At 41.9% G+C, this 15,444-nt stretch overlaps 1 protein-coding gene across 4 annotated transcripts in view; it reads right to left on the bottom strand.

Annotated features, from left to right (window-relative positions):
* Positions 1-15,444, bottom strand: part of STOX2 (storkhead box 2) — a 201,893-nt gene that overhangs the window by 86,889 nt on the left and 99,560 nt on the right. The window contains exon 1 of one of the 4 annotated variants that reach the window (XM_015592919.2): positions 14,532-15,434. The exons of the other annotated variants lie outside the window; for them this stretch is intronic. Coding sequence (XP_015448405.1) covers positions 14,532-14,697 — 166 coding nt within the window. The 5' untranslated portion in view covers positions 14,698-15,434. Of the gene's footprint in view, positions 1-14,531; positions 15,435-15,444 lie in introns of those variants that run through there. 4 annotated transcript variants of the gene reach the window in all.

Below are 15,444 nucleotides of genomic sequence, written 5' to 3'. Positions count from 1 at the left end.
CATTAGTCACCCAAGCTAAAACGTGTACACAACCCAGGTGTCCATCAACAAATGAATGAATAAGCAAAATGTGGTATATACATGTTGTGGAATATTAGCCTTAGAAAGGAAGGAAATTTTGACCTATGCTACAACATGAATGAACCATGAGGACATTATTCTAAGTTAAGTAATCCAGTCACAAAAGAACAAGTATTCCATGACTCAACTTATACGAGGTACTAGAATAGTCAAATTCACAGAGACAGAGTAGAATGGTGGTGGCCAGGAGCTGAGAGGTGAGGGGAATGGGAAGTTAATGCTAACTACAACAGAGGTTCAGTTTTGCAAGACAAAAGGAGTTCTGTAGCTGGCTGGTGGCAATGGCTGCACGGCAGTGAGAACACACTTAATGCTGCTGAACTGTACACTTAAAAATAATTAAGATGGTAGATTTTATGTTATGTGCATCTTACCACAATGGGAAAAACAGGTAAAAAAAAAAAATACATGACTAAAAATGAGCCTATAGAGTTCAATATAGGCTTGTACCTGAGGAGCAAACTATTCATCTTCTCAAAGCAGCAGGGCACAAAGAATTTATGAAAATTCTTCTAGTTCAAATAAATGTAATTTCCATACATTTAATTTGCTGCATACTATTAAACCCTTTTCTTTAAAGAAGTCACTTACTAATCAAATCTCTCCCAGACTGCCTTCCTGGCAGTAAGACGTTAAAACAATAATTGTGCAAATATTAAGAAATTCTAATCTTAGGAAATTGCATTCAAATGAATCTGACCTTTTTCATTCTGCGAGTTTATCTATTTTGGTGCTTTGATTCTAAAGTTAAAAATACAGAGAAATTACAAATCGCATTTTTTAATTTAAGAGCTGGCAACTTTGTGTTATATTTTAGTATTTTTAAGTTTAGTATATATAGAGAATTTAAGTGTTCGCTAGTTACTAGCCACAAAACAGAGAGTTGATGAGATATAATTTTTAACTATTACAAAGTGCTTAAAAGCAATTTTTGTTTTTGTTTTTTTAAACATACTATATGTCATAAAGCTTTGTGACTGTTCTTAAATGTTCTAAAGAAGAGGAGTTTGCTTTATCTATATTACTTTAAATGTTATACACTATAAGGATTATGTGGGTGCTCGATTTTGCAAGTCCTCCTACTGGCAGAAGTACTAAATGAAGATTACGTTTTTCATATTATTCACACTCACTATGTTGCCATGGGTTACTGAATTCATCCTCCTTGACCACCGATAAACTAGAAGAAACTGTTAAGGATTTTCTCAAACAGTGACCCTCCTATGAGGAATTGCAAGGACACATTTTTTCTTTTTCCCCCAAATTGAAGATTTCATAATACATATCTGGTGTACTCTAAACTAGTTAACTGATTTTATTGAAGCTATATAGTCCATACCCAATTTTAACGATCTATACTTTTTTTTATCATATTCACAAAAACTCCTAGCTTATTAATTTCTTGATTACCTTGGACTTAATCCTATTTTACACCATTTAAACCCATATAACTCCTCCTTCTTTGTCCCCAGATCCCATCATTTTAAATTATTGTGTTGGGTACTGTCATATTCAATTACTTGGATCCTGGCCTATTGTTATGCTCAGAACAATGTTCAGTCTAAATCTTTACAACAACAGATGGCAAAAGTTAGACTGCAACTAAGTCCAATGTTTCTTCAGCAATTTTTCATAACTAAAAAATTCAAGAGGAATACAAGAGAAAATGAGTCAGCAGAAGGCAATGGTTTACAATGAACGAAATTATGTTTATGTGAGGGGCTTCTTTCCATTCGAAGTTTCAAACTTTGTTGTCGGGAACTTTTGTGCCAAACAAGTTAAGCCCTAGGAATTGTGCAACCCTAACTACCTCATCTCCTCCAAGAACCAAAGCTGTTCACAGCATGACTGACAGCTCCTGATAACACTGGGCCTATTGAGACAGTTCAGGAGCTCGTAAGAGTCATAGGAGAAACCCACTCAAAGGTGACTGGAAGAAAAGGGTAAGAAACAGCGGCAAGGAATTATTCCAGCAATAGCCCCCCACCCCAACCTCTAAACCCCCTGCCAGCTTTAGGAGACTCTTATTGTTCTTTGGGCAAGGCAAGGTAACTCTTAGAACTTCAGCTGATAGAGATTATTTTCAAATAACATACACAAATATTTGAGGTTGGACTTGTGAGAAATATGCAGGGAATTTGAAAATCTTTCTTCTTAGTACAATATAGACATCTCAAGTGGAGTCCCTAGTGGAAGCACAAGATGAACCCCTGGAGTAGAGAAAAAAAAATTAATATCTGCTTAAAAATTAGAAAGTAACTTTACTAATATTTAATATATAGCCTGATAGTTGAATGCACATGTGATTTAAAGCATGTGTATGTGTGAGTGCGTGTATAAAATCTGTTTTATTAACTGTGCCGCTTAAAATATTAATTAGCTGCCTCCAGGATTGTTCTGAGGGCTGACTGAAGTCATCTTATGCATTGGCTGGTACCAAGTACATGCTCAGTAAATAATGGCTCCCAGCCTTGGAGGAAAGGGAATTGAGGGTTAAAAGGCTCCTTCTTAATAGCTATATTTCAGGAGCACACGGGAACTCTGTTATCTTGTTAGGAAGCACATTCTCAGACAGAGAGGAAACCTGTGCTTATGTCCCAGGCCCTTTGACCTCTGGCTTCCCATCACCAAGCTGAGCAGAACCCTTGCAGGGCCTGACTACATAACAAACACTGCGTAACCACTAACCTCACATCTCACGAGTCCACAGCAACAACCCCAGCCCAATGACACATTACAGGGCTGAAGAAGAGAGAACATGCTTTCACACCTCTGTCTACGTTTGACAGTGAAAACTTCCATTTCTGGCTTTTAAGATCAGGATGGTATACCACCACCTATTATGCCTTTGGCATCTGAAACAAATGTTCTTTGAAATTCTCCACTTGTTTAAATCACCCACACCAAGCAGGGTACAACACAGGGGAAAATAAGACCTGCAGTCTCCAAAAGTTATATCATAACCAACAAAAGCCAGTGCTTTTGTTGTATTTTGGAATGATAATTAGAGGAGGCTTTTGAAGTTCAATTATTGGCTATAACAATGTAAAGCAAGCTACTCAATACCCTTTAGGTATTCTTTAGGTACTTTTCCCTTGACTTTAATGAAGGAACACTGAGGAGGGGGTGAAGTGTTGAAAATGAATAGGTGAAATGGAAACTCAGAGGTGGACACAGGAAAAGTGGGAAGCTTCCGGTTCCCAGATCCTTCCTGGCCATGGTCCCCATTTCTGCTTGGAAAGTGAGGTGAGACAGAGGTGGTAGCAGCTTTGAAAGCTGCGGAGGACGGAAACCCTTTCTCTTCCCCCAGCTAAGGCTGTTGTCCCAGAGCCCCAAGTCCTGTTGCCAAACCACCTGCTCTTGGGAAAGCTGCTGAAATAGTAACATGTGAAAAGTAGACCCCTCTACCTCCTACCCAACCCAAGGGACGGTCTGACTTGAGATGCCATAGGACCATCACTACAAAGGAGGAAAATGCACTTGGTTTGAGGAGGGGTCGTTGGGCTTTATAGACAGACCTTGGTCTCACAGCTTTGCTTTCTCATGCTGCGTGTCAGTGACAGCGTTTTTACTGTGCTCACGAAAATACACAAACACACAGCTCAACCCTCGGCTCCACAGGGTTTTTTTTTTCTTTTACCTTCAACTGAAATGTCAATATAAGAATCTCAGATTAAACTGTGTCTGATTATACAGAGCACCATTTCCCTGATTTTAGGTGAAGCCAAGTTCTCTTAGATTTATATCTCACAGGAATATTGAATTCACAGCGATTCTCTACCATTTTTCCTAAGATAGAAATTCAAGGACAAGCAAGCCCACTTAAGTAAATTAATAATTCTGTAGCTTTCTTAGAAGATCTCATACCTAAATCAACAAGGAATGGAATATTTAATTTCTGACTAAATGAGTACCAAGACTGAAAATCAGATTTGACTTTACTTGTTTTTAACTCTACCTGACCTGGACAACTTGGCTGTTGTCTTCCTTCTTCTGCATCCTCAAATGTAAAATACTTAGGAATGAGTCAATCCTGCAGTTATGTCCCAAAATAAATAATAATAACAAACACTAAGTTCTTACGGAGTGACAGGCACCATGCTATTTTGCATGCATTTGCTCATTTAACCCACATAACAACTATAAGCAAAATATAATTTTATCCTCATTTTACAGACAAGAAATAGGATAGAATGATCATATGAAATGCCAAGATATCACAGTCAGCAAGAGGGTACCAAGACATCAACGCACGATTGTCTGCCTTCAAGCCCTCAGTCACAATGCTCTATTGCTATATTAAGGCACTTAAGAACCTGAGACTGAAGCCACCATTACAAATGTAGAAAAACCCATCGGATTCCATGACCATTCTCACTGTTCGACTCTTTCAGAAATGTTCACTCTGTGACTAAACAGAAATTTTAAAAGCATTTTTTAAAGTTTATGAACAGCTGTCCAACATCTTCATTATAAATAACCAATTAGCAAGTATGGGGGGAAAATGTCTAAATACTCCTTTCCATTATTTTAAAACCAATCAAAATGAAAATTGAAATGATTTCACTAGGTTAACAGGAAGCCCCACTATAATTATAAGCTCCAGCAACTAATCTGAAGTGATTAATCTTAGAATTTTGGTGGATCCCCAAAAGCTATCTATTGTTTTATAATTTCACCAAAGATCCACGCTGGAATTTTTTAAATACTAAGACAGAAGCTTAGATATGTACAAGTCTGTGTACATCTAAACTGCTCCAGTTCACTTCTTTGGCCCAGTGTGCATGGATCAAGATTACTGATCAGCCACAATTACCCTGGAGGCCTCTTATCATCAACCCCCAGGGCACCAACTCTGAATATGGTTAAAGAAAGAAATGAAACACAGAAGTCCAACCGATATTTCACGGATACTATCGGGAATGTCAGCAAGACAACAGGTCCCCACAGTTACACGTTTAAGGCACTACATCCCTAGTACACAAGTGGCACTTGCTAGAACAAAACCAAGTGGGACCTGAGCCATGTTCTCAAAGAGCTTCCAGTCTAGAGGGAGGACCGGACAAGATAATGAAGAGCCACGTGTAAACTATCTCAGAGATGGACAAAGGGTGCTGTGGGACCACAGGGAAGGAGCCGTTCAGTCTCCCCGACAGACCAAAGTGGCTTCCTCAAGAGCTAACCAGTCAGCTGAGTTTCCACACCAGGAGGCGGCTGGACACAAAGGAGAGGGAAACTGGGCATCCTGCAGAGGGAGGAACAAAGGGCTCTGGAAGCTCGCTGCGAAGTGGAAGAGACATGGTCGCGAAGCAAAACGCAACTGCATTTCCTGTGCAGCTCACGTGCAATTTACTCCTCACACACTCTGAAGGGATGACCACTGAGAACCTGTTACGATTTTATTTATGCCCTTTGGGATTCTTAGTCCTATGTGACAGACACTAATGCTGGCTCTTTTAATAATACTAATGACAAGTGATACAAATATAATGCTTCCTATGTGTCAAGCTTTTTTCTAAGTGCTTTACATATATTAATGCATATAATTCACCCACAATCTAAAGAGTATGTATCATTATTATTCCCATTTCACAGATAAGGAAACTGGAGCCCTGACAAAATAGGTTATAGGTCCAAGCTTACCCAGCTAGTGATGGAAAAGCTGTATTATGAAGCTATCTGACCTGCATCTCTGCTCTGATTCACTATGCTACATGGCCTCTCAGGAAAAGGACTTACTGAGAAGTATAAGTAACTCAGAGGATTGCTGGGAGGCTTGGAGACCCAGGCTTGGATGCTACATGGCCTCTCAGGAAAAGGACTTACTGAAAAGTATAAGTAACTCAGAGGATTGCTGGGAAGCTTGGATACCCAGGCTTGGAATTCTGCAGGCAGAGTTGCTTCAGTGAGGACTCCTCGGCAGCCACCAAAAAGCACGAACACCGCAGCTGGCACCATCAACACTGCCACACGGGACACCACCTACCGGCTGCCCCCACTGCCTCTGGAATGCCACCTTCCTGCAACATCACCGTCACCTCAGGGAATATGGCTCACAGCCCCACTACCGTGCCCTACAAGCTCCAGACTCAAAATCTAGAAGGGAGGGTGTAACTGGTAAGACCTAGGTCGCACGTACACGCCCATAATGTCAGGTGGCCCAAAAAGCAATTCCCTGGCAAATTCGGCATCTACATAAAAAAATGAGGTTTCTGCCTCCCATCAGAGTTCATAAGGTGGGTGTATTCATTCCCTAGGGCTGCTGAATCAAAGTACCACATCTAGGTGGCTTAAAACAAGAGAAATTTATTCTCAGTCTGGAGGCTGGAAGTCAGAAGCAGGAGTGTCTCCCTCTGGAGAATCTGTTCCCTGCCTCTCTCCCAGCTTCTGGTAGTTGCATGCAACCCCTGGTCTTCCTTAGTTTAGAGACCTGTCACTAAATCTCTGCCTCCATCTTGAATCTGTGTCTCTTCTTCTTATAAAGACACCAGTCATATTGGATTCAGGGGCCACCCCATTCCAGAGTAATCACATCTTAATTTCATCTGCAAAGAACCTACCTCCAAAAAAAGGTTATATTTACAGGTACCAGAAGTTAGGACTTGAACATATCTTTTTGGAGGACATAGTCAACCCATGTCAGTGGGAAATTAGACATAGGAAGGAGGTTCAGATGATGGGCAGCCAAAAAAATGACAACTATCCAATGTGCCTCAATCGCTATGCGGGCCTTCATTTCATCTAACAATGAAGTGATTTCAAAGCAAACCCTGGATATGCCGAAAGCAATAAAGGTCTAATAGTTTTCTTAGGGGAATCCGCCAGACAGGAATTTGCAGTCGGGGTGCAATGGGGGTGTTAATTGCAAAGGTAGATGGTGCCTCCCTCTGAAACCACGCCCATCAGAAGGACAGCACCTTCTTTCCCTCATGCCCAACAGGCATCTTTCAAACAGCTCTCTTTTATCTTCAAAAAGAGAAAACTTGGCCTGGGGGGGTCTATCATGGATTTAAGTAGAAAGATAAATGGAGATTTTAACTGTGTGTATGAGTTACCTAAGCCATAATTTTTCAGCTAAATAGGTATATGACAGATGTTTTAAATATACATTATTTACATAGCTGGTCTAGTCTTTTGTGCTGCTACTTATATAGCTCTAACTCTTTTCAAACCTGACTACAGATATTAAAAGCATATCCTTTTTATCAATAACACAATAGCTTCTGAATAAATGCAAACACTAATAAAACAAATCCAAGAATTAAAAAGCACTTTACTTTTAGAAACAGGAGAGCAGATGATCTCCAAGCAATCTTAACCTTGATTGTCGGGTTTTCAGAAACCCAAGTAGGACTCAAAGTTAAGGGAATCCAACCGACCCTCCATCTGCTGGAAATAAAAATAAGTCAGTCATCTGCTCCCCATTTTTATACGTAAATAAGTCAGTCATCTGCTCCCCTCTTTTATACGTAAAGTATAAAAAAATAAGCTATTCTCATATTCCCAACTAAGATTGCTAAGTGGATGACCTCTAAACTATATCTCTAAGCTTCACTGCTCACTTTTGTGCCTAGAGGATCCCTCTGCTTGGACACCCAACCTGTAATGTCAAAATGGAACTCGTCAGGCTCCTTTTCCTCCAGCTTCCTGGTCATTTTATTGCATCCTTCTAGCAAAAATCTCTGATGCATCTTTTATTTTCTTTCACCTCTTAAATCCAGTCAGTTGCAAGGAATAGTCAATTCCTTTGTTCTCCGAGATTCTCCTTCCCTCTTCACTCTCCTCCCTCCTTCCTTGGCTGATAGAGATTTTCCACTATGTGGCAGGAGTACCATTCAGGTGCATGAGGTCATTTTAGGTGGTGCCTGGTTGAATTTTTTTTTTTTTAACTGAAAGACTAATATGCTAATTTTAATAGGATTAGAAAATAGAATTATCAAATGAAACCCATAATGTCATGTAACAGATAAACTCATCTTTTTAATTCATTGAAATAAAAATCGGTCAAGTGAAAGAAAAATAGGAAGTAAATAACAGCACATAACAGTACAGGTGGTACATGGACATGGTTAAGAAAACCTTGAGGAAGTATGCTAACACCTAGCAGTGCTGGGAAACGCCGCTCTGTGGGGGCCCCTCATCACCTGCTGCCTAATCACCACACCACCCCCTCACCACCTCTCCTGGCCTTGAGACTCGCATCTTCCATCTACCCTGCAAACCACCACTGGACACCTCTTCCAAAAATGCTCCTTTCATCATTTATCTCTCAAACTCTCAAATCTATTGCCTATCTCCTAAACTCTGAATTCCACCTGTATTTCAAGATCCTACCTGGCCTAGCTACGCATTATTTCTAGTTACATCTCAAAGTTCCAGCAGGACTAATTTCACACAGACGGTTTCACTTCCAGCTTCATGCACGGGTTCGTACTGCTTCCACAACCTCCCCCAATCCTTCTCCTTCTCTGTCTCTTCAAATCCTCCCGAGTCCTTCAAGACGCAAGCAAGTCCTCCCTCCAGGCAGCCTTTCTAATTGACATGCTTCTCTTCTCTGAAGTCCTACTTCACTTCTACCAACCACATCAACCACCTCACTTGACTTCGATTTGATGTTATTATTTACTGCTTTCCAATGGTCAACTGTTGAGAGCTGGTCCTGTCTACCTATCACGATAAGAGGCACTTGACGAGCAGGAATATATGAGCAGGAAAATATATATATATATATTTTCCATTAAAGATACACACACACACACACATCTTCCATAGTTATTAAAGGATGACTCAAATTAGCAGTTCAAAACAGGTCTTCATCTAACTTTTTAAGAAAAGCCATATTTTATTCACGCATCTAATAAACAATTACTGAGTACCTGATATATGCCAAGCTCTATAGTTACTGGCAAAATAGAAATGTGAATAAAACACAAACTGCCATTGAGGAACTTGTCAGCTACTACACGAGACACACATGTAAATTCCTGTTGCCACACAATGTGACCATAGTGCCACAACACAAGTACCCACCTAATGTCATGCGAGTGATTCACTCTAGAAAGAATCTAGAGGAAGACTTAAAGAGAAGGGATGTGTGAGCTGGTTCTGGAAGTTAAGAGTCCCCAGAGCCTAGGGCACAGGGTGGTAGGGACAGAACAGAACAGGTGGTGAAAAGGGCGGGGGGGTCATGCCATAGAAAGCCTTGGTCTAAGGGCGTCATCCATGGGCAATAGAGACGTTGAAAAGGGAAGTAAAAGGACAAGCTTTGCTTTAGGAGAGATTAAAAAACAAAAACAAAAAAAACCTCTGGGGACACATGGAGGGTGAACTGGACGAGAAGAGAGGTCACACTGGAAGATATGGTTATCAGAACAGAAGATTTAAACAACAGAGATGAAGAGGCAGGGGCAGATTTTAGAAATATTTAGGAAGTAGAAATCAATAAGATTTTCTGACCAACTGATTATGCATTCTGATGTCAAATAAAAGTAGTCTGGGGATTAACTACTTAAGGAAAAGTTTATTACTTCCTTTAAAAATTACCCATGTCATCTCTTTCTTATGTTATTGTGGCTAAGGTTAATTTCGATTTGACCATAGTCTATATTCTTACGAACTACAAGAACTTCTACTGTACGCCTTATAGATTAGGTATCGCACAGTTTCTGTGACTGGTGTACAAAAGCCTGTCCTAAATTCAAGCGTCCACATATTATCCCACCAGCAAGGGTCTAACCAATTGTGTTTTGCTCCTCAGTTGTATCTGCACTCAGCATAAGCAATCTTATACCAAAGAATATACCACTGTCTGAACTGTCCTGATTCTCTGGAGTACAAGGAATTTAAGTCAGAATTGCTCTGGAGGTGTAAAAATGCTAAGAGTTTTAGACAATATACTCATATTCCTTTTTTCAAATAAAAACGTTCACAAGAGTGTAAAAGATATTGAAATACCAAGAGAGGTGACCTTTGGTAAGCACATTCACGTTCTCCTGGGAAATAAAGAATAAAGTCATTCACCACCAAGTGTAATATTCCTCACCTCCACTTGCCTGGTGAAAGGAATCAACACAGGTAGTTTCAAATTAAAACACAGTTGGAGCAGCTAGGCTGAAAATGGATCTCCGCAAAGAGGGAGAAGAAGGCCACGGGATGCCGTTTATTAAAACTTGCAATGATCATAACTAGCCAGGTATTCATCTGTCGTCTCCCCATCCCCATCACTCTGGTCACCAGGACAAGCCCTAAGATGCAGACATTTAATGTAACGTTTGGGGATGACAGAAAATAGGATTCGCTTGCAAAATGAGCACATGACTCCAATAAGGAGAAAGGGCAAAGGTCATTTCTAACGATTTCTGTATAAGTGCTCGGATATCCTGCGCTCGCTCATTACAGAGCCACTGCGGACCCCAGTTCTGTAATGGAAGTGTGGACTAGGAGGACCTATTACAGATGGGACGGAGGTCGTGTTACTCGCCAGGGACATAGCTGGCTTGTGGCAGGCCCAGATTAGAACCCTGAGTGTCCATTCTCTGCTCCCAGAAAACTCTCGACATCTCTTAAAACAACGGAACATAACGAACTGGGACACATCCAACTGCGTCCCAGAATTAGCTTCTATAAAACAAAAACTAGTAAACTAATCAAGGTAGGTGTGCTGGCCAGTTCTCCCTACTGATTATATTAGTTAGATTGGCAGACAAAACTGATTTAAATTTTCTCAAGATGTCAAATTGGGGGCTTTTGTTTTATCTTTTTTTTTCAAATCCTTTAAAGCCATATTATTAAAAATGTTTGCTTCTCTGTTCATTAAAGTGACAAATATCACACTAAAGGTATCATGACTTTGGGGGTGTCTCATTCATAAGCAACACCTTTCATAAACATGCTCTGTGGAACCTTCATAGTGGAAAAATTACTTTCCAATCTTGATCAATAGAATGCCCAAATTTGGTGGCACTACATGTGAAATATAAAGGAGCACCCATCCTCAGGGCAGGGGAAGAGGCAAGTGAAGAAAATTAAAAGTTAGTAGCATCATTTGTACAAAGAGGTCATAGTTCATACAGTTCTAACTGAAAAGGCTCTGATAGCTTCATCGACAAAAACTGGGGGCCTCGCAAGTCATTTCATGAAGGTTCATGAACATGTTTTCATGTAGAAAGCACTAAAGATTATACAGATATTTCCCTCTTTATGGGGAGTTTTACTTTTATCTCTAGTTATTTAATATTATAATGTCTAGCTTTAGAAAACAGGGATGATCCCACACCCATTTGGTCTAACCCTTCTTTTCTTTCCTCAGATAATGCACACACATTTTATTATTCATCTTGATCTGAACAAAAGGCAAAGTTCCCCTGCTCCCTGCTTCTGCCCAGAAACTACCATTAGGAAATTAATATTCATCATGAGCAATGAACTCATCTCATGGCCTGTGAACTTGCTGGTTGCCAGGAAGCCTGTGAATTCTCAGGATTATTTTAGATTTGGTAGCATCAATTGGGGGCTTACACAGTCATAAAAGGCATGGTCTTCAAGATTTAAAGTTTCAGAATTCTCTGTCTTTTGCGGGATCTCTTTAAGTTTTAAATATGCCTATTCTAACCTTGATCTTAAGGGTAGCTTATCCTTAAGGTCTATGAAAAAGCCCAGACTAAACGTCAAGGCTATTGCTGTAAATCACATTTCAAACTGGTAATTACTTATTAGTGGAGCAAAGACTGTTGGAAAGTGTGCTGTCTCATTAGAAAGCTAGTATGGAATGCCTGCAATTCTGCCTTAATAAACAGAGTTAAACTTGAAGTACTCACTGTGTGATAGGTACGCCAGACCACAAGACAGCTATTAATAAAATTTTCAAGGATCTCTCCTTTCCTAAAGCCTTTAAAAAAAAGTTTTTCCCCATAATTTTTACAAATAATTTTTTTTTGGAGGGGGAGTGATTTCTAAAAGTAATCTCAGCTGAAGTTATTCCGTTTAGTACATCTCTGAAGAGGCTTATCTTGTCCTTTGAACCCAACAACAAAAAGTTCTTTTTACTTAAAATAAAGTATATAATACCAGTAGTTATTATGCCAAATGACTAGACAAACAGAAAGAAGAAATATGAAAAGCTCCATGTGTTTCTAAGCTGCTTCATTTTCTATTTCATTTTATGTAACAAAGGTTCTGCTTGTATCCAGAGTCACTAACTCGATACAAGTGGATATCCTTTACATTTAACAGGAAGAGAACTACATTAAATGATCTCAAAGTGTTTCAATGCACTTCCTATTCTAATCAACACTCATATTTGGAAAGGAGCCATGTTTGAAAAGGAAATTGATAACCTACCCCCACGCCTCCCCCAAAAGATGCATATGAGAAAGATTCCACCTAACTCTCCCAGTGTTCATTCCAGGTGTCTGAACGTTTACTATTTCCTTCCCTCAGTACCAACCTCTTTATTACATGTATTGGCGGGCATTTAAAATAAAGAAATAACAGTCCTCCCTTCCTGGACAAAGCCATATTATATCTAATCCTGTAGCCCTATGAGAATCTAGCAAGCCACTTCGCTCTCAGGGGACACTCCACAAAATACTGAAGAGTACAGCTCTTCTTACCCTCCTCCCTTCTGGTTTTCTCAGTAGTAACCTAACATTAAACTTACATGGAAAACCAACAGCCTGAAACAGCTTATCCTTCAATATCATCATAAGACAAGCTTACCATTCATAGGTCAAGAAATGAAATAGAAAAGAGAATCAAATGAAATTAAAAGCTTCCTCAAGCCCTCAAAAATACCTTCCAGAACTGGCAATGGCAGAGAAATTCTTTAGCAGAGAATGAAAATGTGATGAAAATGAAGCCATGCCAAGACAGATAAAAACAGGCTCCATGGGAATGTGCCTGAAATCATTACAGTCTTGAAGGTCTGTTGAAGATTTTGTGGCCACCTGACCTCCTATAGCTTCACACTTGGTATCAGTACTGAAGAGGGGCGAAAAAGAGGGGAACTATTCAGTGTGGAATTGAGACATTCTAACCTTAAGCATACGAAACCTGGGATTATCTGAACACTCCGTGCACACACGGGTTTATGTGTTTTGAGGTTAGATTTGGATTTAGGTGTCTTTCAAAATTTACTGTACGAGTCTGAAGAATATAGCAACCACAGCAGTGATCGACTTAAATTACTGAAATATACACTGTAGTTGTCACTTCCTTTACAAATTTGGCTTTTCATGAAAGAGAAAATCAAAGGAGCCCTATTGCCAAAATAGTACAACACCCTTATGTCGCCAGATTTTGCAATAAAAAAAGAGGGTTATTTTATTTAGGTTTTATATTCATGGAAATGTGGTCACAAGACATTTTTAAAGCATGAGACACCGGCTTCAGTTTTTTAAAACTTGCTGTTTTAGGAGAAAGATAGTAGTGCTAGACTGTAAGTACCAACTGCAAGCTTAAAGCAATCTTCCCAGTTAAGACAGGACTTAGAATGATTTGGTATAGTATGTGTTCTCACATATAATCTCAGTTCTTCTATTATACTGTGTTTAGAAGAAAATTCTTTCAGGATGAAAACAAACAAAAACTGATGTCTTACACATGATTACATACAAGTGGTCAACAATCAGGAAGGAGAAACCAAGAAAAGCGTGCCAGCATTTCCTCCAGGGTTTTATCCCTGGGTTCCCAAGTTACACACCAAAGCCATCCCGTTCTATTTCCAAGGGGAACCGGCTCCTTCGGAAATGCTTGGAATCTCACTGCATTTTGAGATGAAGCCCTCGTTTCCATTGACCGTTTTGTTTGTCCTTCCTGTCTGACATGCAAAATATACGATACAGCCTCCATTCTTTCCATACAACCTAATTCAGAGCAACATATGTTAAACCCACACCGAATCATGGGAGCGTTCAATCCGCATACACACCATTACCCCACAGGATGCATTCACTGAGCTCCAACAGAGTTCTCTGCGTACAAATCGGACAAGTCGGAGATGCATGCGGAGCTCTTCCCTGACTCAAACCATCTAGAACTGTTCATAGAACCTGTTCCCTTTTCAGAAAAGGGGGCTGTTTAAATGCCCACTGGGATAACTGGCCACGATGCAGGCGCCAGCAAGCCCGGTACTGCAGGCAACATTGGACGCAGGCTCTCCCTCAAGGAAGCTGCTTCGCGGAGCTTGCAGTCATTTATCTCCCTGCAGCCCAAATGCCCGGCACGTCCCCCTCCCTTATTTTACCTAACTAATAGCTCTCAAACCCCATATTGAGAGGGCCTGCTGTGGATCTTGCGGAGGTACAAAATGGTGGATGTGAGCTAATTTTTTCCTGCTTTTCCCATAACTTATCGCATCCATCAGCGCCCGGCCTCCCTTGCCAGCACCCCGGCAGCGGCGCAGCGTGCACGCCCCGCGGCCCCGGCTCCGAGGCAGCAACGCGGTTACCAACCTGATGTCATATAGCCCCGTGAAGCCTGGGGCGCGAAGGCCGCGGGGAAGCGCTTGTGCAGGCGGTAGTCCTTCTCGCTGCGGGACCTCATGCGGTCCGAGGCCCGGTCCGAGAAATCCGAGCTAGGCCAGGCTCGCCGCAAGGTTGTGCTCCGGGTCTTCTTCATGGTGAGGAGGGCGACCTGCTGCCCCGATCCTGGGGCCTCAGCGCCGGGGCACAGCGCGCGGCTTCATCCGTCTACGGCGGGCACGACCCGGGCTGACTCTGCACACATTTTCCCAGCCCCTCCTCGTCGGCGTCTACACAGCCAGCGGCGGGTCCGGCCCTCCCCACGCCCCCACACACCCCCACGGCGAAGGCTCCGATTTTACACACGTCCCACAATGCATTACACTTCATTTGCAATCCGCCCGGCTTATAGCTTCCAGATTCCTGGGGGGGAAAGGCACGTTAGGAGGCTCCCCGGCCAGGAGGAGGCGAGGAGGGGCGGGCGGGGTGGGGGCGCCGAGACTTGCAGCGTGAAAGCAATGGGAGCGCAGACAATGGCCCAATTCAGCGCAGGAGTGCTTAGCCAACTGTGAGCCTTTTTGACAAAAACAAATGAGGGAGCCGAGGCCTGCAGGGCTGACCCGGGATCGGGCGCCCGGGAAGCCGCAGGGGCGGCGGCAGACCCTCCGCTCCAGGCGGCTCAGCGCGAGGCGCAGCGATGACAGTGTCCAAGTCGTGTCCCCCTGGACCGACCAGCCGCACGGCCCGCAGTCCCAGGCATAGGCGCGTTCTGCCTCCCCTGCAGTCCTTGGGAGGCAGTCTTCATTACAGAGGTTCAAAGGGGGGACGCGTGTGCACAGGGATCTGAGCAGGCTCTACAGACAGCAGCTGCCCCGGGCTGGCTCTGCCGAATCCGAAGCGCGGG

Source organism: Pteropus alecto, unplaced genomic scaffold (assembly GCF_000325575.1).
Source record: "Pteropus alecto unplaced genomic scaffold, ASM32557v1 scaffold24, whole genome shotgun sequence".
Lineage (NCBI taxonomy): Eukaryota > Metazoa > Chordata > Mammalia > Chiroptera > Pteropodidae > Pteropus > Pteropus alecto.
Note: the sequence above shows the minus strand (reverse complement) of the source record. Positions and strands in the feature narration are given on the sequence as shown.